Raw genomic sequence first — 25,163 nt, forward strand, 5'->3', positions numbered from 1 at the left:
CCCTATGGTCCACCATACATGTATGTCCTATAACATGGCTGTTCAATATATTTTCACCCCTATGGTCCACCATATGCCTTATACATGTCTCTTCTGTATATTTTCACCCCTATGGTCCACCATATGCCCTATAACATGTCTCTTCTGTATATTTTCACCCCTATGGTCCACCATATGCCCTATAACATGTCTCTTCTATATATTTTCATCCCTATGGTCCACCATATGCCTTATAACATGTCTCTTCTATATATTTTCACCCCTATGGTCCACCATATGCCCTATAACCTGTCTCTTCTATATATTTTCACCCCTATGGTCCACCATATGCCTTATAACATGTCTCTTCTATATATTTTCACCCATATGGTCCACCATATGCCCTAAAACATGTCTCTTCTATATATTTTCACCCCCATGGTCCACCATATGCCCTATAACATGTCTCTTCTATATATTTTCACCCCTATGGTCCACCATACATGTATGTCCTATAACATGGCTGTTTTATATATTTTCACCCCTATGGTCCACCATATGCCTTATACATGTCTCTTCTATATATTTTAACCCCTATGGTCCACCATACATGCATGTCCTATAAGATGGCTGTTCTATATATTTTCACCCCTATATGGTCAACCATATGTCCTATAAGATGGCTCTTCTATATATATTCACCCCTATGGTCCACCATGTGTCCTATAAGATGGCTCTTCTATATATATTCACCCCTATGGTCCACCATATTTTCTATAAGATGGCTATATATTCACCCCTATGGTCCACCATATGTTCTATAAGATGGCTCTTCTATATATTTTCACCACTATGGTCCACCATATGTTCTATAGGATGGCTCTTCTATATATATTCACCACTATGGTCCACCATATGCCCTATAACATGTATCTTCTATATATTTTCACCACTATGGTCCACCATACATGTATGTCCTATAACATGGCTGTTCTATATATTTTCACCCCTATATGGTCAACCATATGTCCTATAAGATGGCTCTTCAATATATATTCACCCCTATGGTCCACCATATGTCCTATAAGATGGCTCTTCTATATATATATTCACCCCTATGGTCCACCATATGTTCTATAAGATGGCTCTTCTATATATATTCACCCCTATGGTCCACCATATGCTCTATAAGATAGCTCTTCTATATATATTCACCCCTATGGTCCACCATATGTTCTATAAGACGGTTCTTCTATATATTTTAACCCATATTGTCCTTCGTTTATGCAAGTGTTTCTTGTATATAAACTATCAATTACAAATGTGAGTACCAAATAAATCAGACTTTTGGCATATGGGTGGTCAGATGTCCTTTAAGGTGACTCTTCTGAATGAACCGCTTATCACAAATATTACACGCATAAGGCCTCTCGCCTGTGTGTGTTCGTAGATGCATGCGGAGGTGGGCTGGCGACTGGAACTCCTTCGTACAGATTTCACAGAAATGGTTCTTTGGCCTTGCTCGCAGTATTTTCAATGCATCACCTGCAATTAATAATAAATCAATGATTAAATTAATTTCAATACATTTTAAATTAAATTTAATAATGTTAATAAGTGCGTTTATATTTCATAAAAGCAACACATGCAGATGCCAATGCAAGTTTTGAGTGTTTATTGTTCATATCAGTTATATCAACAATAACTTTTTTCCACCGAAATTCGCCAACATCATTACCAAAAAATGCCATAAGGGTTTTGGCAAAAAGGAATCAAATATCTTTGGCATTTTAAGTCCTTGGTAACAGAATTTTTGTAACAAACTAATCTTCTGAGGGCCATTACATCAAGTCTCCTAGCAGCATTTTGCACAATAGTACCACACTGTTAAAAATCTCACATTAGGGTACGGAGTTGTTCCTATGATTCTGGATGGAGCATTAACCGACTAATGTCTAAGTCAACCTCCTCAGCTTGTATAGTACTTGTTTATTTTGTCTTTTCTCTCAGTGCCAAAGCAGTATTGGTGACATTTACTTGACTTACAATTTGTACGCCGAGCTTGTCCACATACAATCCATCAACGATAATTTTGTGTTTTACAAACAATTTGTGTCAAATGCTTAAAAGTTTATTAAAGTTAACAACAATGTGAACACTGTTGTTGTTAATGTTAAAATCTTTACTGCTCTGGATGTTCAATGAAAACACTTGTGATCTGCAGTGTTCCTAACAAAATGTGAGCTGTATTTGATTTATTTCAATATATTAGCACATCATTAAATAGTTCACATTTTAAATTTAACAAGGATCTTGTTAAACTTTAGCAGAACATTTTGACAACAACCCCGGTACTGTATAATAAATACAATTAAATCTTTTTTTAAAACTTTAATTTTCATAATTTAAGCAAGCACACACAAAATTACTCACAAAAGATAAGTCATATTTCATGGTTGAAAATAATTATAAAAGATGTAAATTTAAGTATCTAGTACCGGTAAATAAAACCAACATACAATAATAATGTACAACATTTTTATATAAACACTTAAAAAATAAATATAAAAACACTTTTCAAAATATTAATTGCTTATCATACAAAAATTGGTAAAAAATTATATATACCAGGTACAATTATTATTATTATGCATTGACACAGCAATATCAAATATTGTTTTAATTATTTCCCAACTACAAATAAAAGAGATTGTTTGAAGTTATGGGGAAAAAAAACTTCAAAATATAAGTTTGATTTATACTGATTCATTTCAGCTTGATTGTGTAGAACAGCTTATTTTAAACACTCTGAGTTCACCAGTACTGAGAGTCCACTTGAGAAGCCACAAAAACCCCTACCAGGGATCAAAGCTGGGATCTCTTGGACACCTCTGAGCCATCAAAACTGTTAGTTTATGTAAATAACTCGTTTTTTTTAATGTCTTTGGCTTCCGTGACAAAATGATTTGAGCAAAATGTGTTTGGCTTATTGGTTAGTTTTTTAAATAAATATGCAGATTAAAAATTTAATTTTTAAACATGAAGGTACAAAGAAATTACAGAACCCCCCCCCCCCCCCCAATAATTATCAACTTCATAATGAGATGTTATACTTACAAATTAATTTTAAAAAATTCATTTCCAAGAAAAACTGGGATAAATTCTTAACTGAAACTTGAGTCGAGCAGATTAATACAAATTTAATTCTAGGAGTGAAAGATAACCAAAATAAATTCTAGGAGCAACCAGTGCGTAAAATATCATATAAACTACTTGTTGACAATGTTGGACATCAGTTGTACATTTACATGATTTTAAGCTTTTGAGAGGCAATAAGAAAGAATCCCAGTTGGGGAATCAAACCCACATCCCTCTTTGGTGAGAGGCTGTCAAACCTGAACTACTAGACCACTCTCATCCCTGACAAATGTTTCAAACTTGTCCTTATGTCTGCACACCACAACACTAAACATCCATTTTCAGGTGGGAAACCAAATCACGTTTCCCCTCGATTTACAAGTTTTTCAAACTCTCTTTCATGTGCACAACATAATGTGACTTCATGTTGCTCTTCTGGGTAAATCCCTTCCCGCAAACCGTACACTTGAACGGCTTCTCTCCTGTATGGCTTCTAACATGAGCAGTCAACTGGTGGCGGTCACGGAACAGTTTCCCGCAGTAGGCGCATGTCAAAACCACACCTTTCGGCACCTTTCCTCCAGCACCTGTGATAGAAAAAACAATGCTATGGTCAATGGCTTGCTTCTAGATATTGTATGTTTTGTTAAGTCTAAGGAGCAAGTTATCGAATGAAGAGTGCCACAGGGAGGTGCCAACTCTCCTCCCCTTTGTTTCATAGGTCAAGGGGCAAGTAACTAGGGAAGTTGAGATATGGCTTACATTGCTATGGTCAATGGTTTGTTTGTCGATCTTGTATTTTCCATTTAAACTAAGGAGTTAGTAAGTTAACCAGAGTGCCACAGGTGCCAACACTCCAGTTTTCCTATTTTGTCAATGTGCAAGTAACAAGGGATTTTGAGTTGGGACTAACATAAAATAGTTTGCATGCTGCTGGGAACAATACAAATGCTTTGGCAATATCGAAAAATTAAACACTTGAGCTAAAAATACAAAGCACCTATTACCATTTAGGTCTAGGTTGACATACAGAACCCAATTGAGAGAAGGGCATTTATGCACTTATCAGTTTTGAACAGATGAATGATTCCTGGCTAGCAGGAGAGTGGACGCAGTCTAAGCTATCCAGGGAATAAACCTGACTGGCTTTCACATTGCAGAAATTCTGGTACAAGGAACCTCTCTGACCTCTTGGAATTTTGTCAAACCTTCTTGCTTTAATTGAAACATTTAGACAAAATTTGCTGCTTTTCCTGGGTGCTTACATATCAGAATGCGGGTTTTACAATTATTTTATAATCACGACAAAATTTAATATCAATATGTATCTTTTCTTTGCTGATGTTTCCTTTTATACTATATTTTACTTTTAACAGATTGTTTCAAAGCTGTTAGCATTGCATGTGTAATAATGGCATGGAACTTATTGAATTGGCAATGCTTATTTGCTGTGTTATTTGGTTCTTGTTTGCTAGCGGAAGTAAAAATATCAGGGATGGGATTGACAATGCAACTGAATGGCTGAAAACATTTTGCCAGTGGGTTTGGGCAGCACCTAAATTAGACCCCTAATGGAGGTCAAAGGGGGATGATGCACCCTGCTGCAGAACTGGATTTTTAGAAGTCGTTTTGAGGACTCTCCTGATTTCAGATTTGAAGTGAACAGGAGAGTCAATACTAACAACAAAAAAGTAACAACCATAACCATCTTTTTTTCAGAAATATAAGAAAAATATCTATACTATGTTTTTTGGGGTCTTTTTTTCAGAAATATAAGAAAAATATCTATACTATGTTTTTTGGGGTCCCAAGTGGAGCCTGAAGATCTTCAGAAATCCGCAAATCCTCAAACAAATCACATCCATGACTATATCCTTCCCAATTCAGAACTGCATACAATTGATTTCACAACTGTCTTCTTTCTTATTCTTTAATAATACCAGTAGCTGATGCTTGATTTCTGTTTTACATAATGCCTTTCTGGTCATAAAAGAAAAAAAACAAACTTGCAACAACATCAATTATATTTTGTAAAACAGAAATATGTACAAATCAATAATCCACATTAGAGAGCTGTGGGGAGAACACTAATGCTCATCTGTTCTTGTTTTCAATCAAGCATTTAGGTGCATAACTAATTAATTATTAAAGCCGGAGTTATGGGCCTTGCTTTACATGTGTTTATTGTCTCTGACAACATAACATGTGCACCAAGTTTCATTTGAATACCCTGAAGTTACCTTGAACAGATTTTGAGTGTTTTATGGCCAACGTTCATTTTTTAACAACAACAACATCAAGGCTACGGCATACCTCCACTTTATTTCATAGAAAAAATGCTAAAAAGACAAACCCGTAACATTCCATATCAAAATCGATATTTCTGTTATGTTTAAAACTGGTTTTAAAAATAAAACTAATGAATGTTTAAGGCTAAATAATGAAAGACTAAATGCACAAAGTCCTATTTTGATCAGAAGTGGTATGTTGCAGTCAGTAAATAATTTTTCATTTTTTAAAAACAAAAACATGATATAATTAAATTTATATCAATTAAAACTGCTCTCCAAGACTTGCCATTAAAGTAAAATAAATATTAACAAGAGATGTTTGTCAAACATTATGCCCCCTGAGCGCCAAGTTGCCAGAAATATTTGGACAATTGAATGAAATATGCATGGACTGAAATGACAGCTGATTTGTCATTGGATGCATATGAGGCAGGTCATCTACTGGTCATACCTAATCTTCATGTCAAGTTTGATGACCATAGGTCCGGGAATTGTTGAGTTATCACTCGGACAAGCTTTGGTCTTCCAACAGACCGACCGACATGTGCAAAGCAATTATATAACCCCTCTGCTTCGAAGGGGGGCATAATTAAACTAGATGTTCACTGAAAACTGATACTTCAATTCATGCATTTAGTGACATATAAATTTCTACTGTCTACTATATAAGAAAATAAAATATGGACAATCAGAAAACCTTTTTTCAGCTTACAGTCACACTGACCTTGACCTTTGACCCACTGACCTCAAAATCAATAGGGTTCATCTGCTGGTCATGACCAATAAGCCTACCTAGTATGAGGTCCCTGGGTCAAAGCGTTCTCAAGTTATTGATCGGAAACCGTTTTTCATGTTAAGGTCACACTGACCTTGACCTTTGACCCACTGACCTCAAAATCAATAGGGTTCATCTGCTGGTCATGACCAATACACCTACCAAGTATGAGGTTCCTGGGTCAAAGCGTTCTCAAGTTATTGATCGGAAACCGTTTTTCATGTAAAGGTCACACTGACCTTGACCTTTGACCCACTGACCTCAAAATCAATAGGGTTCATCTGCTGGTGATGACCAATACACATACCAAGTATGAGGTTCCTGGGTCAAAGCGTTCTCAAGTTATTGATCGGAAACCGTTTTTCATGTAAAGGTCACACTGACCTTGACCTTTGACCCACTGACCTCAAAATCAATAGGGTTCATCTGCTGGTGATGACCAATACACATACCAAGTATGAGGTCCCTCGGTCAAAGCGTTCTCAAGTTATTGATCGGAAACCATTTGGTATTCCGACCGACCGACAGACAGACAGACAGACAGACAGACCGACCGACATGTGCAGTCACACTGACCTTGACCTTTGACCCACTGACCTCAAAATCAATAGGGTTCATCTGCTGGTCATGACCAATAAGCCTACCTAGTATGAGGTCCCTGGGTCAAAGCGTTCTCAAGTTATTGATCGGAAACCGTTTTTCATGTTAAGGTCACACTGACCTTGACCTTTGACCCACTGACCTCAAAATCAATAGGGTTCATCTGCTGGTCATGACCAATACACCTACCAAGTATGAGGTTCCTGGGTCAAAGCGTTCTCAAGTTATTGATCGGAAACCGTTTTTCATGTAAAGGTCACACTGACCTTGACCTTTGACCCACTGACCTCAAAATCAATAGGGTTCATCTGCTGGTGATGACCAATACACATACCAAGTATGAGGTCCCTCGGTCAAAGCGTTCTCAAGTTATTGATCGGAAACCATTTGGTATTCCGACCGACCGACAGACAGACCGACCGACCGACCGACCGACCGACCGACCGACATGTGCAAAACAATATACCCCACTTTTTTCAAAAGGGGGCATAATTATTTCCAAATAAAACTTCAAAACGCAAATCAATTATTCAAGTATAAAAAAGAGCATGAACGTATTTAATTCACATTCTGATTTGTTTACTAAATATGATAAAATCTACCTTCTAAAAGTTTACAGAAAATAACCTATGAAAGACATAAACTACTACAATGTACACAAAACATTATACATAATTTAAAAAGTTCATTCTGTCAAAACGTAAATACCTTGATATATCTGTACAGTTTGTGTTTAGACCAATAATATCTACCAATAACTTTGATTTACTTCAACATTATGGAAAACAAACCTAGGTGAAAAGTGACTTTAGTGTTCAAAATTATATTTTGTCCAATTAAATGGCAGTTCCTTTCAAATTCGCCATTAATAAATATCTGTCATGTGTTCACGTTCCGGATAGAAAAATCTGACCCGAGGGAACCTGCGTTGCCAGGTAACAATCTTGCCGAGTTACCGGCTACGCAGCGTGCCCAAGGGTCAGATTTTTCTATCCAGAACCGACACACATGATAGATATTTTTTCTAGCATACATTAAATTACATTTTTTGTGAAGATATATAAAATATAATATATAAAAAAGTGCATTTTTGTACATATCACCAAAAAGCGCGTGCGGTGATGTTTACTGATGTCTTGACGCGCAGTAATTTGTATTCACTGCATACGTCAATAAGTTCCTTTGACATCACGTCTTTTAAGGGTTATTTTGTTTTGTTTTTTAAAGTATATTTTTGTAAAATTAATGTTAATGGAATTCATATATTTGAATCTCCTAATTATGATTACATTAAGTGTATTATAAAAAAAATTGAAATTATTATGTCACGGCGCGTGAATCATCTGGCATGGGGGAATGCCAGATGGAGTTTTCCAGCACGGCTGAATTCACCGGAAATGCCTATCCGGTGTGCTAGAAATAAATATCAAAGTAAATCCGTATAAATATTTAAGTAAATCCATAGTCCGACGTTTTTGATTTCAATCCTTTAAACAGGGTTTCTAGCCCAGCCAGTAAAAAAACTTATTTTTTAGCATTAAGCCTGTTAATGTCTGTTTATATATGCATTGAGAAGATCAAAGTGGTCACAAAGCCACGTTTAAACTGCAAATTAACATTGAACACTATCTTTCACTTAAAGGTAAAATTTATTCTTTTCTTTATTCAAAGTGATGAATATTTTTAATTTGGCTTAGTACAATACATATATTTAACTAAAATCTGACAGAATGGACCTTCAAAGATATATATGACATATACATTTACAACATCAATCATTAAATCAATCAATTGCATCATGTATAAAGTGACAGCAAATTGATACATATAAAAGTAATTCACATTTACTTCAGTAGTCAATACTACATACCGGTATATGTATATAATATCGCATGTATAACATAAATAAACAAATTATGATGGTTAGTATAAAAATATAGATCTACAAGTCACAGCAAGATTTAAAACCATATAATTCACTATTAAAATTACATAAAAGCACATAATTAAATTACCTAAAAATTCAAGTGTTTCATGGAACTTTTGTAACATGGTGATGTTATTGTATAGTTTGATATTAAGGCCAAAATAAATTAATTGCTAGATTTCCATCCATTTTTTTTTAAATGGGGACAGCCTCACAGGGGTGACATTTTTTATTATTATCATTTTTCTTAGATGACTGTTTCACCGTTGAATATGTGTTCACGATCTTTCTTATTGCATAAGTGGCCATATACATTCTCCTTTTTTACATGTGAATGTTATACATCGGTATACATAGATACATGTAGGTATGAATCAACGCCGTTTCCCGACAGTACCGAACTGATACTAATATAGAGACTCTAGTTCAACATTTTTATTTGAGTCAATGGCGGTGGAAAAAAGTAGGGACGGGCGGGGATAAAAATCTAGCAATTTATTTATAGTCGCCTTGGTGTTGTTTTTTCTTTCAATTAATAATGACATTTAGGCCAACCCATTTGAATATATTTTAGAAGCATTAAACCAATGAATAAAAAAACTAAAAAATTTGTTCATAAAGATTGAGACAAACATAAAAAATAAATCTCATACCTATTAAAATAGAAAGCTATGCTGTACATATAGTCTAGTAAACAATATTGATATTAAAATAAACCTGATTTTAACACGTATTATTGTATATTCTTGAATTCCGATTTGATACCGGTAGTGTCATATATTTCAGCCTCCAAATCGATCCCATCACTCGGACTAGGCTTAAAGTGCGTAAGTCTATGCTGTTTAACATTTCCCTTCAAAGTAAAGGCTTTACCACAAATGTCACACTTATATGGCTTATGTCCTGTATGAATCATCATATGACGTCTCAACCAGGACGGCTGGCCGAACTCCTTCCCGCAAAATACACATACATTGTCACGCTTCCCTCTTGCCATAACTGAAAAAGAGGAAAAGATTATGACTGCATATAAACATAGAACTACTTTCGTAATGATAATCAAATAGATAATTTTCCAGTCATCAAAATTAGACTTTTTGATGATAAAGCCCAAAGTCTTACACCAGTGCTAATTATGATGGCATCAAAATATACAACAAGCCCAACTCGAATTTGAGCAAGCCCGAAATTTTTTTACACCAGTACAGGGCTTGTCGGGATGTGCTAATTTCAATTCCTGATGTTTGGTATACGTAAAAGTACATACTGATTTGATAAGTAACGTCAATGCCATTTGAATATTTGCAACTAAGTACTTTTCTTCTCTTTTTTTTTAATGACAGATTGTACAGATTGAAACCTGACCATATATTATGGTAGGATTGTGTAACATACATAGGGCAGCATTGACTCCTAACCAAAATAATATTATGGGTTTTTTGTTGTTTTTTTCGTAATACATATAGTGCATTAGTAATTATATATAGTAATAATTTTTGATATTTCAAAGGGCTGTTACACTTAATATATTTAAAATCCATCGTAATCCATCGTTCAATTTCATTTTGTCATAATTTCACAAAACAAAATTTATATGCAGTATGAACAATGGGTAAAATAAGTTTGTATTTTATTTTACATATTACTTACAATTAACATATAAATTACATTAAACAAATACAATTACTCAAAGAAACAGACAAAAAAAATCACATAGAACATTGATTAATCGCAGAAATTAAGAAATGCTCGGACCATCTCATCAACTTGCATACAACAAAATGTTGTAACATGAAGAATTTCGGTTATATACAATATCAGTATTTCATGTTTTAGAAATGCAGTTGAACGGTTTGCTTGCAAAATCAAGTAAACTATGTTTTAACTGACAAAAACATGTATTGTATTGGAAATTTTATTTATACATTAGTCTTGTTACATAGAAACAGTCATTAAAAAAACGATCATACAATATTATCATTGAGAAGATGGCCCAATTGCAAACATGTTCATCCCACAACAAATCTACAACATTGAAGAACACATAGAAAGTACTGACTCGGGGTTCTCAATAAGTTTCGGTTAAACTGTCTCAAACAGTAAAGTAACCAAACAGCTACTACTTATTCTATTTAAAATTCATTTGTTTTTCAGGATTGGAACCAGCCAGATTGCCATTTGAACCGTCCTTTTTGGCCAGCAACTGGTTCTTATTGAGAACACCACTGACTACACCCAACTTGATGCCACTGATTGAGGACCACATAGAGAGTCAGTGGCGGATCTGGCAGGGGGGCACAAAACCGGAATATGAACATAAAACACCTTATTTCAACCTTACATGATACCTAACAATTTAAAAGCTAAATATATAAGTGTATAGTACATATTATATTTTTTTTCAAAAGTAGGTCCAATTTATAAGATGAATAAAAGAATTCTTGAATGAAGGGTTGAAAAGCATATAAAACGATATAATACGTGTCATTTCAAAACCTCAATGAAATAAAAGTTTTGAGGGGGTTGGCCTGTTGTACACTCCCAGTTATGAATTCCTGGATCTGCCACTGGACAGTACTAAAGACACCTACATCATTGCTGTACATTATTTTAAGGCCAGAATTAATAAATAGCTTGTTCGACCTTCCCCCCGAGTGAATCACAGAAATATCTGTGACATGAAAGATTTTAGCTTCTCCTGACATTCACATCACTGAATCTTGATCCCTATTTTAGGATTAATTCTAAATGATATCATCCCGAACAATATCTTGCCAAGCATTTGATTATTTACACACCACAACGGTCAACTCTACTGCCTCAAATCCTTTTTTTTGCACATTTTTGTAACAAGTTTTGCCAAGCATTTTACATGTTTTGAAAGCAATTTAACTATTACAAAGTCATCATGTTAAATCTGTCCCTCAATTTCCTTTTTTTTCACACATCTAGTATGATGTTTCCTCATAGAATCTTTCCTTGAACTATGATAATCGCACCAGTCACACTTGAATGGTTTCTCCCCTGTGTGTATTCTCATGTGTCGCTCCAGTTTCCCCGGTGACGGCTGTATCTTCCCACACACTAGACACTGATGTATATGATTCTTCAGCATGTGTTGCTGCGCAGCTTGAAGCTCATCCGGGTACATTGTCATCGTCATGTTCTCCACGTATGCTGAAATGAAAGCGGTTGTATTTAATAAAATTGCCTGCGTGCGCAATCCATGGACACTGAAATAAGAGCAGTTGTACATAATGAAACAGTCCTCAAAATCAGATTTTGGATCAACAAGTCAAACTTCTTACAATTAATGTAGCACATTTGAAAGTGTTTGCTTTGTTTTTGTCCATACATTAACTATCAATATCGGAAAGGTAACAAGTAAGCTAAGCTTAACCATTTATAGACAGCATAGGGTACGTTGTCATCATGTTCTCGACATCATGTTTTCGTCCATACATTAACTCTCAATATCGGAAAGGTAACAGCTAGGCAGGGCTAAACAGTGTTATATGCAGCATGCGAATAAATTATGTGATTAGGGTCAATTGTTATCGTCATGTGATCATCGTCATGTTCTCGTCTATACATAAACTCTCAAATTGGAATGGTAATAAGTAGGCAAAGCTTAATTGTACAATAAGTAGCCAGGGATAAATAACGTGATTAACTTATATGCATGCTAGTTATTGAACATTGTCATGACAACATGGTACATAACAGTTACTTCGACTACCATATTTATGACTGAAATTATACACAGTCAAGTACTTGCTCGTGAATGATTTCATTAGGTCAAGTAGCGGCAACAGTAATTAAAACATCCATTTGACATCAATCAGTCAACAAACCCTTATAACTTAGTCTTAATATTTAAAATGTTCCTATTTTGTGGTAGACTGCTAATTAATTTACCAGCTGTCAAGCTGATAAAAATATAAACCATAACTCTTTGACTGGCAAGTGACTCACAGTATCACTTTGAAAGTATCAGCACAACATTTTAATGTTTTAATTTCTACATTAAAGACTTAATGAATGAAACACTGTTCATTACTTTGACAGCTTCAACTTTATTCAAAGGATTCTAAACAGAACATAGTCATATAAGTCTCCCAAAATAGAACCATGTCAGTCTTTGTCTTCTTCTGCCTCTATTTGATGTATAGTCACTATACCATGCACTTCAACCATACCTAGCGTTAAGATTTTGTTCACACAAACCAAGGAATATGTACAGCGTTCTTGTCCCAATAAGCAGACAGCAATGATATTCTCTTCAAAACTTCATTAGTTAACATGAATTTGACAACAAATTATTTCACAAGAGTTGCCATAATTCACAGTAAGGGATGATCTTTCATATGAGTGAAACTATGTTTCCTCAGGTTGTTTTTCACGTTAAAGCCTCGTCCACAAATGTCACAAACAAACGGTTTGTCCCCTGTGTGAATTCTTCGATGGCGTGTTAGCCAGGCTGCTGCTGAGAATCTTTTGCCGCAATAATCGCAGGAATATATCTTCATCCCTCCAATCATAATAGGACCTGAAATAAGAGAATGGCGTCAGATTGAATGATATTTAGTTTACGCTATGAAATTAAACAATATGATTTAAAATTTGATATGTAGCTTAACAATTAATGCTAATGATTCTATACAATTAATGTCATTGATTCAATACAATTAATATGAACGATTCCATAATAATGTCAACTGTATCCATATTATTCATGTTAATAATGATTTCATACTTTTATGTTAACGATTCCATACAATAATGTACTTTAATATGATCAAAATAATTCATTTTAATGTTTTCATACTTTTAATGTTAAAGATGATATTCAAATTATATAAGTCAATGATTACACACAATTAATTTCAAAGATTCCATATAATTAATGTTGATGATTTCATATGTTAACAGTTCCATACAATTCAAGTTCAAAACTCGAATTCATGTTAATGATTCTAAATCGGTCAGGACACAAGTTTTCCCGAAACAACTTGGCTATTATATAACATAACAAAACATTTCTATTTGTTTTTCCTTTATTTCAACTGCAAAAAACATGGCTTTAAACTTTTTTTACAATATTTTTAACTCAGATAGAAAGATAACAACAGTGTTTTTTAGTAAGACATACATGTACAAATCTCCATGTCAAAAAGAATAAACTTAAGAATGGATTTGGTTGAAGTTGTTCATAAAAAAATTCATTGGTGAAAATAAACATCTTAATTCAATAATTAAAAAAAATTAGAAAGCAAGCATTATGAATGTTGCAAAATCAAATACAAATACAAATTTCGGTACAAAGTGTAAATGAAATGCTCAAAATCAATGACAATTATTTACATACAAACATATTAAACAACGCTTAATCTATTCAAGACAAAAACTAGAACTAGACAATTTACAACTTTAAAATTAATGATTTCCTACTATTTTACAATTATTAATAATCGTCAACATTAAACACATTTATCATACTTGTTGCTCGAGCTGTTTTTTCATAGAACACCTTCTCTTGTGTGCCGTCATGGCGTCTTTTCTAGCACAATTATAACCACACCAGTCACACTTGAATGGTTTTTCTCCCGTGTGTGTTCTCATGTGCCGCTTCAAGTTTGCCGGACACGGCTGCACCTTGCCACATATTTTACACTGGTATATGACTCTCCCCAACATTTCTTCCATGGCTGGGTTCCTGGAGTCGTCTTGCGAGGGGTACATCAGCATCAAATCTTCCATATTCACTGTGGAAGAGAAAAAGAAATCATAATTTTACTTGATTTTAGCTCAAGAAAAATATTGTTACAACATTAATAATGTTCCAAAGATCAATTATAATTGAACATTTATTAGTTGGGTCTGAAATCGGCGACAATCGATTGTATTCGGTCATAATCGATCATCCCATTCAACGGGTGTTGTTTTTTTTTCTCTTGTTATTTGCGTTCAGTTCATTTACACCAATTCTCCTTTGAGTGCATTTATACATTAGGAAGTGTTCAGATGTTATCGTTAACAATATAGCCCAAAGAAACAACATACACATAACATAGGCATGTTAAGGGTTACAAGTTATTGTACAAGCATAAAACTACATTTAAGGTATTGTCAAAACCTGATCCTAGCATCGATAATCAGGTAATTGAGTGATACCGATAATCGATAGTCAAACTAGAACCGATTCCCAACACTACAACACAAGTTATCTTATTTGTAACAGGGAAATAAATATAAAATATTTTTTGCAAGCTTTATCAACAAAGCAGCATTAATAAGTATACAGATATTGATCTTGCATGACTCTTCACAAAAAAACTAACTTTCAGAGCTGGTATTCAATATTGGTTTGAATTGGATCTAAGAACGATGTAGCTTATCAGATTACCTGTTATTAATAACTGACTAAAAGAGTGAATGAAATCAATTACCCTAAGATTAACTTAAGTTGCAAATTGAATACCACCCCATGCCTGTAGAACAAAATCTATCACCAGTTATCGGGGAAGACAACCTCTTAGCCATTCTTTGAGAGAACTAAGAAAGTGTGTGTTTTTTTGTCAGATTTGGGGGAAATTCACAGCATACTTAAAGCAATAAAGATATAAATCACACAGAAAAATCATTTAATAAATCATGAGGTTCTCATTACATAAAAAAACATACTGGTCTGGCCTTTTGGGACGTATCTGGTAGTCAGTGATGGCCAAGAAGTGTAAAAAGGTTCTGTCTATATATACCCTAATACACAACAACAATTCATTATTTTCCCTCATTTATTACAAAGACTATCATTCTCTTTACAGAGACAAAATATGGATAAAACATTATGTAAACCAGTAAAAATATTAACAGCAATATATTTTATGAATTAAGAACATATAATCAATCTTAAAATAACAACTTAATCATAAATTATCAGTTTACTTGTTAAACCATATTGAAAAAGCGTGTTTTAGTTAAATCAGTTTATTAATTTAAATATCACATCTAAGTAGCCAGTAGGCAAAGCTCTTACCATGCAAGAAGTAGTAAGCAGATAAATAACACCAATATTTACTTATAAGCCAGCGGCCCTGTTTCAATCTTATTAGCTAATTTTAGTCGTAAATTTATAGTATTTAAGCGTCATAGTTTCATTATTATACTACATATTTCGGTATATTGATCTTGAGCCAGTATTCAAAATGAACACAAAATTGAGGAAATAAAACAATCAATGTTTTGTACTTTGTGACAAATCTAAAATAATTGATGTTGCGACTAAAATCCTTCATTAAAATAACCCCCTTATCAAAAGCTTTTCTTGACATTGTAATACAGGGGTGGATGCAGGATTTGATGTTTGAGGGGGCGTGACTTAGGGGCATAAGCTTTTGACAAGCACACCTTCCTCAAAACAGAAATGAATATGGCTTAAATTGTTGGCAAGAGGTTTGGTATTCCCTCAAGACAATTTTAACAATTTCTAGTACAAAATGGTGAATTAGGCATATTTTATTACTTGCGTCCCCCAACCCCTCCTCCCCTCCTCTGGATCTGCTAGTGTTATAATATGGTATAAAACAGTTTCTACACCCAAAACCCATTGGATTATAATTTATACAACTAAAGTATCGTGTTTACTATAAAAAAAAATCCCCACTATGGCGGTGCAGTAGCACAAATACTTGACCTGGGTTGGAAATAATCAACCTGCTTAAAAGTCAAAAGCCTATCAACTTGATCCATGACCATGGCAAGGGGATAACAAAGCACAACCCTGTTTTTAGTATTAATAAAATATATCTAGACATTTATTAAAGCCAGTGTTATGAGCCTAAATGCATGTAATGTATTATATCACTGACAATGTGTACCAACGTTCATGTGAATATCTGGAGAATTTGTTGGATTACTAGCAACTCTTAAAGGGACTAGACACCAGATGGTCCAAAAATCGGCAAATACAGGCTACATAAAAACAAACCTAGAACATTCAAAAGGAACTATTATGAGGCCGATAATACATCACTTTACATGATTAAAAGAATATTTTGTCGCTGTCTCAGCTGAGTTTATCCATTCCAAAAAAAGGGCATTATGGTTTCCTAGTTTATAGTGTGTATATTTAGCATGTGAAAGTCACATATATAATTAATACAAATACCAAAGCTTTTTAAATTTAAGTTTTAACTAGACTAGACAAATAATTTATTGAACACTGTTGTTGTTTTTTTTAGTTTTAATGTCCTTCCATTAACTGATCTGAATTGCAATTTTTATTTTGTGTGCATCACTCACATAATGAAAGTGTAAGTCCAAGCCTAGGTAGTCATAAATTAATGATGAAGAAAAAAATGTCTCTTCTAATATCACAAAAAAGCATCCGATACAGGCGCCTTCAACTGTAATGATTTACAACTAAGCATCTGGTGACGCTTTAAATTGTCCTGGCGGGCACATCTAAACCCACATCCGTCACACTTGAACGGCTTCTCTCCCGTGTGGCTTCGCATGTGTCTCCTCAGGAGGAATGTGTTGGAATGAAGTTTACCACAAATGTCACAAGCCAGAACACTCAGGTGATTGAGTAAGTCATAGTTTTTAACCATTGTTGCATTGTCTGGTTGTCCCATGGCGTTTATTGAAATACCTGAAAACAAGAATAACACTGTAGAATCTGAACAAATACAAACAAATTACATCATACATACATACTTTTAAGTTTCAAGGTGAGATACTATTAACATATAATAATCAAAATACCTATCACAAAGTTCAGGCAATGCTCTGTCTTCAACAACCATCTTAGATATCACTAAATTTTAAGATAAGAATTCCCGGTGTTTCGATTGGACTGTAAAAATAGCTTGCAAATTAACTGAACAGAATCACCAAGGCGTTTTTAAGGACAAGGATAAGAACAATATTGAAAACGGTCCAATTTTCCATAAACTGAAGAGCAATTCTAAAAGGTTCAATATTTGAAAGGTCAACAAATGCATGTTCTTTGAAGTTCTCCAATTTCAACTCAACAAACATTTACTAGGGTATGCATTTATAAAGCAAGGCCATTGTAACAAAATGTTTGGCATTCACTTTTTAATTTATAGCCAAAATCAGTATCAACTTCAACAATGACAGTACCGAAGTTATGAGTTAGGACTAAAACCCTGTTATTATTTTCACCTTAAAATGAATATGACCAGCGCCCTTGGAATTGTGAATAATGGGCAAAATGCCTAAAACTGTGAATAATCCATATGCAGCACTTTGATGGGGGTCAGAGGGGACAACGCCCCCCATAATCTCTTGGGTCCAAAACATTTCAAGGATCTAAGATTGAAATAAAACATATTATAGTTCTTAATAAGTTGTTCAAAATTACAAAGACAAAATAGTAGTTTATTTTATTTAGGAATATGCATGGGATTGACATTGCGGCCAGTGAAATTAGTTGTGAAAGAATACAATACGGATTGTGAATTTTAAGGCCCCTTTTTGGTCAGAAAATACAATACTGGCAAATTCCTATTTTAACCTGCATAAAAAGAGCAATACTTTAATCAACAGCAACATGTGAAGTGCTGTTTTCTTTTAAATTTGATTTAAAAATCATACATTCTGGTAAATATATTTATTTGTCAATACTATTTTAACACCTTTCAAACCCTAATTCCATGCAGATTCAGTGTGTAATAAACTACGTCTACCTAAATGGCGTTTTTTTTAACAATGAAAGATCTTCTTATACTGTTTTCTCCAAAGCTTTAATAACAATGTTTACAATTGTTACATTCAATTGCAGGAGTTGCAATTTTGCCTTTTCTTATTTACTGCATACATGTATGTATTTAGCAACAAAGGGGATTCAAGTACCATAATATATCATTTTGTTATCGTTTTCACAACAAGGAAGCTCTTTTCCCGCAATTTTTCAATTTATGGTATTCCAGGTTGTCCTTCCTGGTAAATCTTGAGGCGCACATATCACAGCTGTATGGTTTCTCGCCCGTGTGTGTTCGCATATGTCTCTGGAGGTGGGACGGAGATGGCTGAAGTTTATTACACACTTCACACACATAATATCGCTCTCCAACCTTCTCTGTGAGACTTTTCTTTGCATTGACTGGTTTATTTTGCGATAAATCTTCAGGTGAGCCTTCAAGCAACCAGTCTAATGATAGGAAATCTGCAAAATTAATGAAAGTTTGAGACATTGTTGTACATATAACACCAAGAACAGATGCATAACAAAGGGAAGAAACACAAGTGTACCAAGTTCCTAGTGAACATTAATTTTGCAAATTGAAAGTATAACAAAAGAATCAAGACATGTTGGTTCTTTCGTTTTCGGATAAAGTATAACAGCTTCTCACTTCACAAGCATTGGACATCAAAAACATACACATTTGAGTTATAGTGTGAGGATTTGTTTCATTGATGATAGGCTGAAACATGTCATCCTGAGTTGTCTAAGTATGTAGATTTCTTAAAGGGACATGCTCATGTTTTTGGACACAAATTTTTTTCACCGTAATACATTGGAAATAACTAATATTATGACTAATAAACTCTTTGATAGTGAAATTGCTGGAAAAAATACTACATTGTTGTAGTAAGCTGATAATTTAACCTTTACTATCACTATTCAAAATTTGTGACTTCAAAGACAATATTTGACCATTATCAACATAAGTAGAAGGGTTCCAGCTGTCAATATCTTAGGCCTAGAAAAAAAAAAACATTTGGTTCGGGTTACCCGACCCTACCTACGGAATAGGCGCCGACCCTACCGTTTTCATAGTCAGTTTGAAAAAAAAGTAAAAAAAAAAAAATATATATATTTTTTTATTGCTTTTTCAATATGAAGTTTAAAACCTTAAATGATAACTTTAGTTAACACCATTCCGCTATGATGAAAAGGACATTTTTATATAAACCTTATAAAAATAAAAGCCTACCCTAATCAAGCAAATTTTTTTAGGCCTTAGATTTAACACTCCTAATGATTTGTCACACGTTACTTTGTCGTAAAAAATTACATTTTACCAAACATGATCAAGTCCCTTTAACTAAATGACGAAAGAAGGAAAACAAGGCTGAAGTTTACGAGGCTAAATTATATTTATTCAAGATCTTACGCTTAAGCAACACACAACAGAATAAATACTTTTTTCTAAAAGCCTACTTCTAAACAATATTATAAGACAGTACATTATAACATACAAGAACAATATCACATAAAAATGACTTTTTACATAAAACAACCACTTAACAGTAAAAATAATATCATCACAATTTTATTTTTTTTAAGATTTTTTTTCAATTTAACAAACATTAACGACATTATAAAGAAAATTATGAAGAAAATGAAAAAAAAATTATTATTATTTTTTTTTTTTATCATGACTTTTAAACAAGATTATAAAAAGAAATGTTGTATGTAATATTGTGTATGTGTAAAAATTGTAAAATACACTACAACCTAAAGGTAACAATTTGTTTATGATACATTTGACTTTTGAAACTTAATACTTAATGATTAGCAATATTTTATACAACAGCCAACACATCAGTAATTTGGTGTCATAATACCTTCCTCAATCAATAGCTGTATTAAAACAGTTCAACGAATCTTCATAACCAGTATAAAAGATTAAATAGATAAATATCTTTAATAATACAATGAACGGTTAAAGACAGGGGTTCTTACAAATGACAATTATCAATCTTGAAAAACAGCCAAGGATTTGGTCAGTATGAGGGATTCATGCCCAAAACAGCCTGAGGGTAAAGGGGCTGAGAACTGATCCCTATTAAAATCATTTCCAAGAATCATTCATATTAATTTCAGAGTACTTCCTACTGTTTCTGATACACATGTCCGAATAAAACAAATTTTACAACTGTAAAAAAGTCTGAAGTTAAAAGCTCTCCATCCTGTTTTTAAGATTAATTCTAGGAGATACTTCTGAAATTATGGAATTTACTTATTTAACAATGTGCCTTTAACATCTATTCATGCCTTAATATATACAAGGCATACACAAAAAATATGCACATTACATAACTAGACAAAGATGTATTGAATAAGGGTAAATTTCAGTGTGACCTTCCAGCTTGGGGTCCCTAGAAACCAATTTTACTATACATGTACATCATGTATGGGGACAAATATAATGATGTACACTCAGTGACAGTTTAATTTGGATGTCCAAAGGTTCAAAGTAAATTCAAAGGATCCTTTCATCAAACACAAAATCCATTCTTAGCCCCGCAGATAATCCATGCAGCTTATCCGCACACCAAAGTGGTCATATCTTAGAGTATCCCTATTTTTCTTGTCAAAACAAAATTTTAAAAGAAATTATTTTTTGGCGTTTGGTTCACAAAGCTTGGGTTGGTGTGTGAGCTCAATGTCATGTTTGTGTCAGATTTAATCATAATCAACCTTTGCCATCCCAGCTACATCAAACAAATTCTAGTTCAATCATTCAATTTTATAACCCTGGATACCATGACTGGGGTTTTAACATTTAATATAACCTTAAAGCACTGCAATTAACTCATGAAAGTCTCACGCATCTTCTTACACTTCTTAGTATTCTGATGAATTCTTATATAATCCTTTCGTGAACTTTTATAGCCACAAATTTCACACTCAAACGGCTTTTCTGGCGGCACCTCCCTCATCAGCTTCATACACTTAGAGGTATTGAGATAATGCCTCCGTAAGTGGTCTTTCCGTGAGCTACTATAGTCACAATACTCGCACTTGAACGGTTTCTCGCCCGTGTGTATTCTCATATGCCGAACAAGATGGGAGGGGGACTGCATCGGTTTGTCGCACAGCGTACACATCACATACAATCCTCCCAATTTCTCTTTCTTCGGGGAGCTAAGCACCAGACTTTCACTGGCCTGCTGCATCAAACTTTCTGCTAAGGGACCTGCAAAGAAAATTGTAGATATTTTTTTAATTTTTAAACAACGATAAGTTCAACTAATAGAAAATACTACGCTAAATATTTGTGTTCAACCTGTCAGAGAGATAAAAGGGCTCAACCCTTTCCTTCAAAGAGAAGACTTTTTATTATATGATTTACAGTATCAGTGAAATATAAATGATATTTCACTGTAATCAAACCATAAAATAACATTATTATTTTTCACCGATTTAAAATTTTAGCCCCCTCACACATTCAAATCAAGTCAGCATGCATGGAATTTCAACATCATTTCTGAAATAATGTTATGTTTGAATATAATTTGCGAGATTTTCTAAAAAAACACATAAATTTTATGCCATTGTATATCTGTTTCACACCTATAAGAAAAATAAAACTGGTTGGTGTCAGTGTAAGATTGGAATATATTCATCCCCCCCCCCCCCCCCGGTGAACACCATAAGTAAATATTTTACCCGTAGCTACCCCATTCATAAAATACAGCTGTCTGTGCTCACTCTACGAAATAAATTACAATTTTACACAGAAACAAACGATATCCTCAATTTACTTCTCTTTCCATAGCCTCATACCTTCGCCTAATCTATGGTTATAACAGGGGGATTTACAAGGGTTGGCTAGTTTCCACATCTCTACGAAGGAAAGGGTTTACACTAAAGTACAAGCTGTGCTCAAATGTAGAAGAACCAATCATGAAAATCAAATTCCTAGGAGAAAAAAATGATGAGGTCTTTTATAACAAATCATGACAATAATAATATTATAAGCATAAAATGTGAAAATAAAAATCCAAGGAAAAAATATGATAGAGGTCTTTTGACAAAAATCTGTTTTGAATGTAAAATGTTTGTTAAGTAACAGATCTTCTTCCAAAATTAAAGCTTATGTCATGATAATTGAGAAAAATTGATGTTTACACAAACAAGACCTGACGTACCAGGTACATTCATTTATTAACCAAAACCAATACAATATATCACATCACATTTTTGCCAACGCCCATTAATAATTTCAAGATAATAATAAATTTGCACTTAATCAACATTTCATAAGTTTACAGCAATATATATGTATATATATATTTACAATTGGCCCAGTACTTTTCATAACAACAAAATTTAAACAGAAAAATGTTCATAAAAAAGTCTGACATCTTTGTCGCCGTTCTATACACCTTGCCGAAGTAAAGTGAGAATTCAAGTGGTCTTTCCGCGAAAACCTTATGTCACAATATTCACACTTGAATGGCTTCTCCCCAGTATGAATCTTCATATGTCGTTTTAGATGATCTCTACTGGACTGAACACTTCCACAAATATTACACATCACTGGGGCCTTGACCTCGACCGTGCCGATGCCTGTGTTACCCTGATATGGGATAAACATGTCACCAGATATCTCTGAAAGTAAAACAGAAAGTATGAATAATTATATGTTATATATTGTAAATAAAGCCCCCTTAGGGTAAAATTGCTGGATACCTCAGCCTCCCCGTAAAATAGGCTTATGTATGTGAAGTTAATATGTTTGTGTCTCAAGTCGTTTGGGCTCTTGTATTTTGCCCTAAACAGGGTTAATTTTAAACTTTTTGACTGGGCTCGTCCCTGTATTTTTCAATGTATTATTGTTTCAGGAAACCCGACCAACCATGTAAAAAAATATCATTTTCAATTCAAAAAGTTTTGCAGCCTATAAAGCCAATAACAATGTTACCTGACCTAAATTGAGAAGAATGAGTATAATTCAAATATACTTTTCGCCATGCAATTTTATTTGTTTTTTAATTTCTAGCTGACCGACCCATACTTTAGGCTGTGACCAGAAACAAACTTTATTTCTAAGCTTTATTCTCTCACAAATTTTGCCCACACATTATCAAATGCATCCATCTTTTATCACTTGATCTTGCATGCATAATTATTAACATGTTTCTAAAGTACATCCACATGTATACATAATTAATCACAGTTAATTAAACATGATCTGCTATCATACAAGGTTGTTTTGTATTTTTCCAAATATCAGATTGTATCTGAAATGTATATGGTAAAAATTAAGTAAAAGTGAAGTAAGCTAAGTCAGAGGTCAAAAAAGCAGCACATTGACCTAAGAAGCAGCAGAACAGCAATCATTAATAAATATAAAAAAAGATTGATCTATTAGAAGCAGCTGTTTTAAATAGCAAGTAAAAATTGTTAGCAAAACAATTACTTAAATTAGAAGCAACTGTATGCATTAGTATATATCCCTAAAGACAGACCTTAGAAGCAGCTGTAATCGTTAGTAAATAGTATCATTTATAAATTATAATGCATTTTATTCATATTTCGATCACTGATTTTAGTTTTTTGCCTTGTTAAAATGATTCAATAATTTTTATCTGAAATTGTTTGTCCAATAATACAAATTAGAAAATTAGATTTTTACAAGTATTGCCTCCACATAGATACAATAAAATTGGTTAATCTTTTTCTTTTTTTTCAACATAGATACATTTGGGCACATAGGCTAAAGTCATGAAAATTAGACTTGGATGTACAAGCTCTTCTTCTTACATAAGTGCTTGCCATCAAAATTTATCAAGAAGCTCTGCTACATGTATATAAAATCCATAACTTGAGCAAGCCCAGAAAACATTTTACCAGTGCAGGCTTACCGGCTTCTGCTAATTTCGACCACTGAGGCTATTCTTTTTTGAAACACCTTTTACTGTGAGAAGAAATATAGTCCTTTCTCGCACTTTTCAGACCACACCAATTACAAGTGTACGGTCGAGACCCTGTGTGGGTGAGAGCATGTCTCTCCACAGCATACTTGCTCATGAACTTCTTGCTGCAAAGATGATCTCCCAACAGAAAACAGCACATATAATACGCTGTAGCACCATTCTGTTCTAGAATAACATAGTTTTTCCCTTGCAAGTACACCACCTCAAAGTTTTTCATATCCAGCATAGGATTTTCGTCTGACCTCATCATTGGTTGGAGCTGATCATGTGTAACAAATGTCGGTCCTGCAGGCCCACTGCTGTCTGTATTTTGTATGTTGTTACCATGGTGACTGACATTGGTTATTCTGTCACATTTGGTTTCTACATGTAGATCAGACAATGGTTCCAGGGCTGTTGGGTTTGTATACTGGCTGGACATTACTAATACATCTAGGGGTACTGGCTTGGATTCTGCAAGTATTAGAATATATGAACTTTCTTTTGTCAAAATAAACATTTCTGCACATAATTGCAAGATTAGTCTTAAATGCTGCACAAAAAATATAACATAATAGACTAACTGTTAATGTCATCAAGCAGATTGCTTAGAACTTTGTTAAAGATAAGAAGGTTGTTAACAACATAGTTGTTAACTTTCAAATGGGTGTTGCTCTGAAAGTTTCACAGATAAAATAAAGATCTGCATTATTCCTAACACGTTTTTATAGAACTGCCTCAGCTGTACTTGTTATATTATAATATTTCAACACAT

At 33.8% G+C, this 25,163-nt stretch overlaps 1 protein-coding gene across 20 annotated transcripts in view; it reads right to left on the bottom strand.

Annotated features, from left to right (window-relative positions):
* LOC128205675 (zinc finger protein 768-like) overlaps positions 1-25,163 on the bottom strand; it is a 57,952-nt gene that overhangs the window by 17,392 nt on the left and 15,397 nt on the right. The window contains exons 5-6 of one of the 20 annotated variants that reach the window (XM_052907496.1): positions 14,210-14,475; positions 13,177-13,259 (exon numbers count right to left, since the gene is read on the bottom strand). The exons of 7 other annotated variants lie outside the window; for them this stretch is intronic. In XM_052907496.1, the coding sequence (XP_052763456.1) occupies positions 13,248-13,259; positions 14,210-14,475 (278 nt within the window). In that variant the 3' untranslated portion in view covers positions 13,177-13,247. Of the gene's footprint in view, positions 1-1,076; positions 1,525-3,109; positions 3,705-9,404; positions 9,710-10,553; positions 11,888-12,751; positions 13,260-14,209; positions 14,476-15,509; positions 17,364-18,263; positions 18,903-19,942; positions 21,664-22,654; positions 23,082-23,487; positions 24,863-25,163 lie in introns of those variants that run through there. 12 more of the 20 variants (XM_052907494.1, XM_052907491.1, XM_052907505.1 and 9 more) reach the window with 12 other exon arrangements.

Source organism: Mya arenaria, chromosome 10, assembly GCF_026914265.1.
Source record: "Mya arenaria isolate MELC-2E11 chromosome 10, ASM2691426v1".
NCBI lineage: Eukaryota > Metazoa > Mollusca > Bivalvia > Myida > Myidae > Mya > Mya arenaria.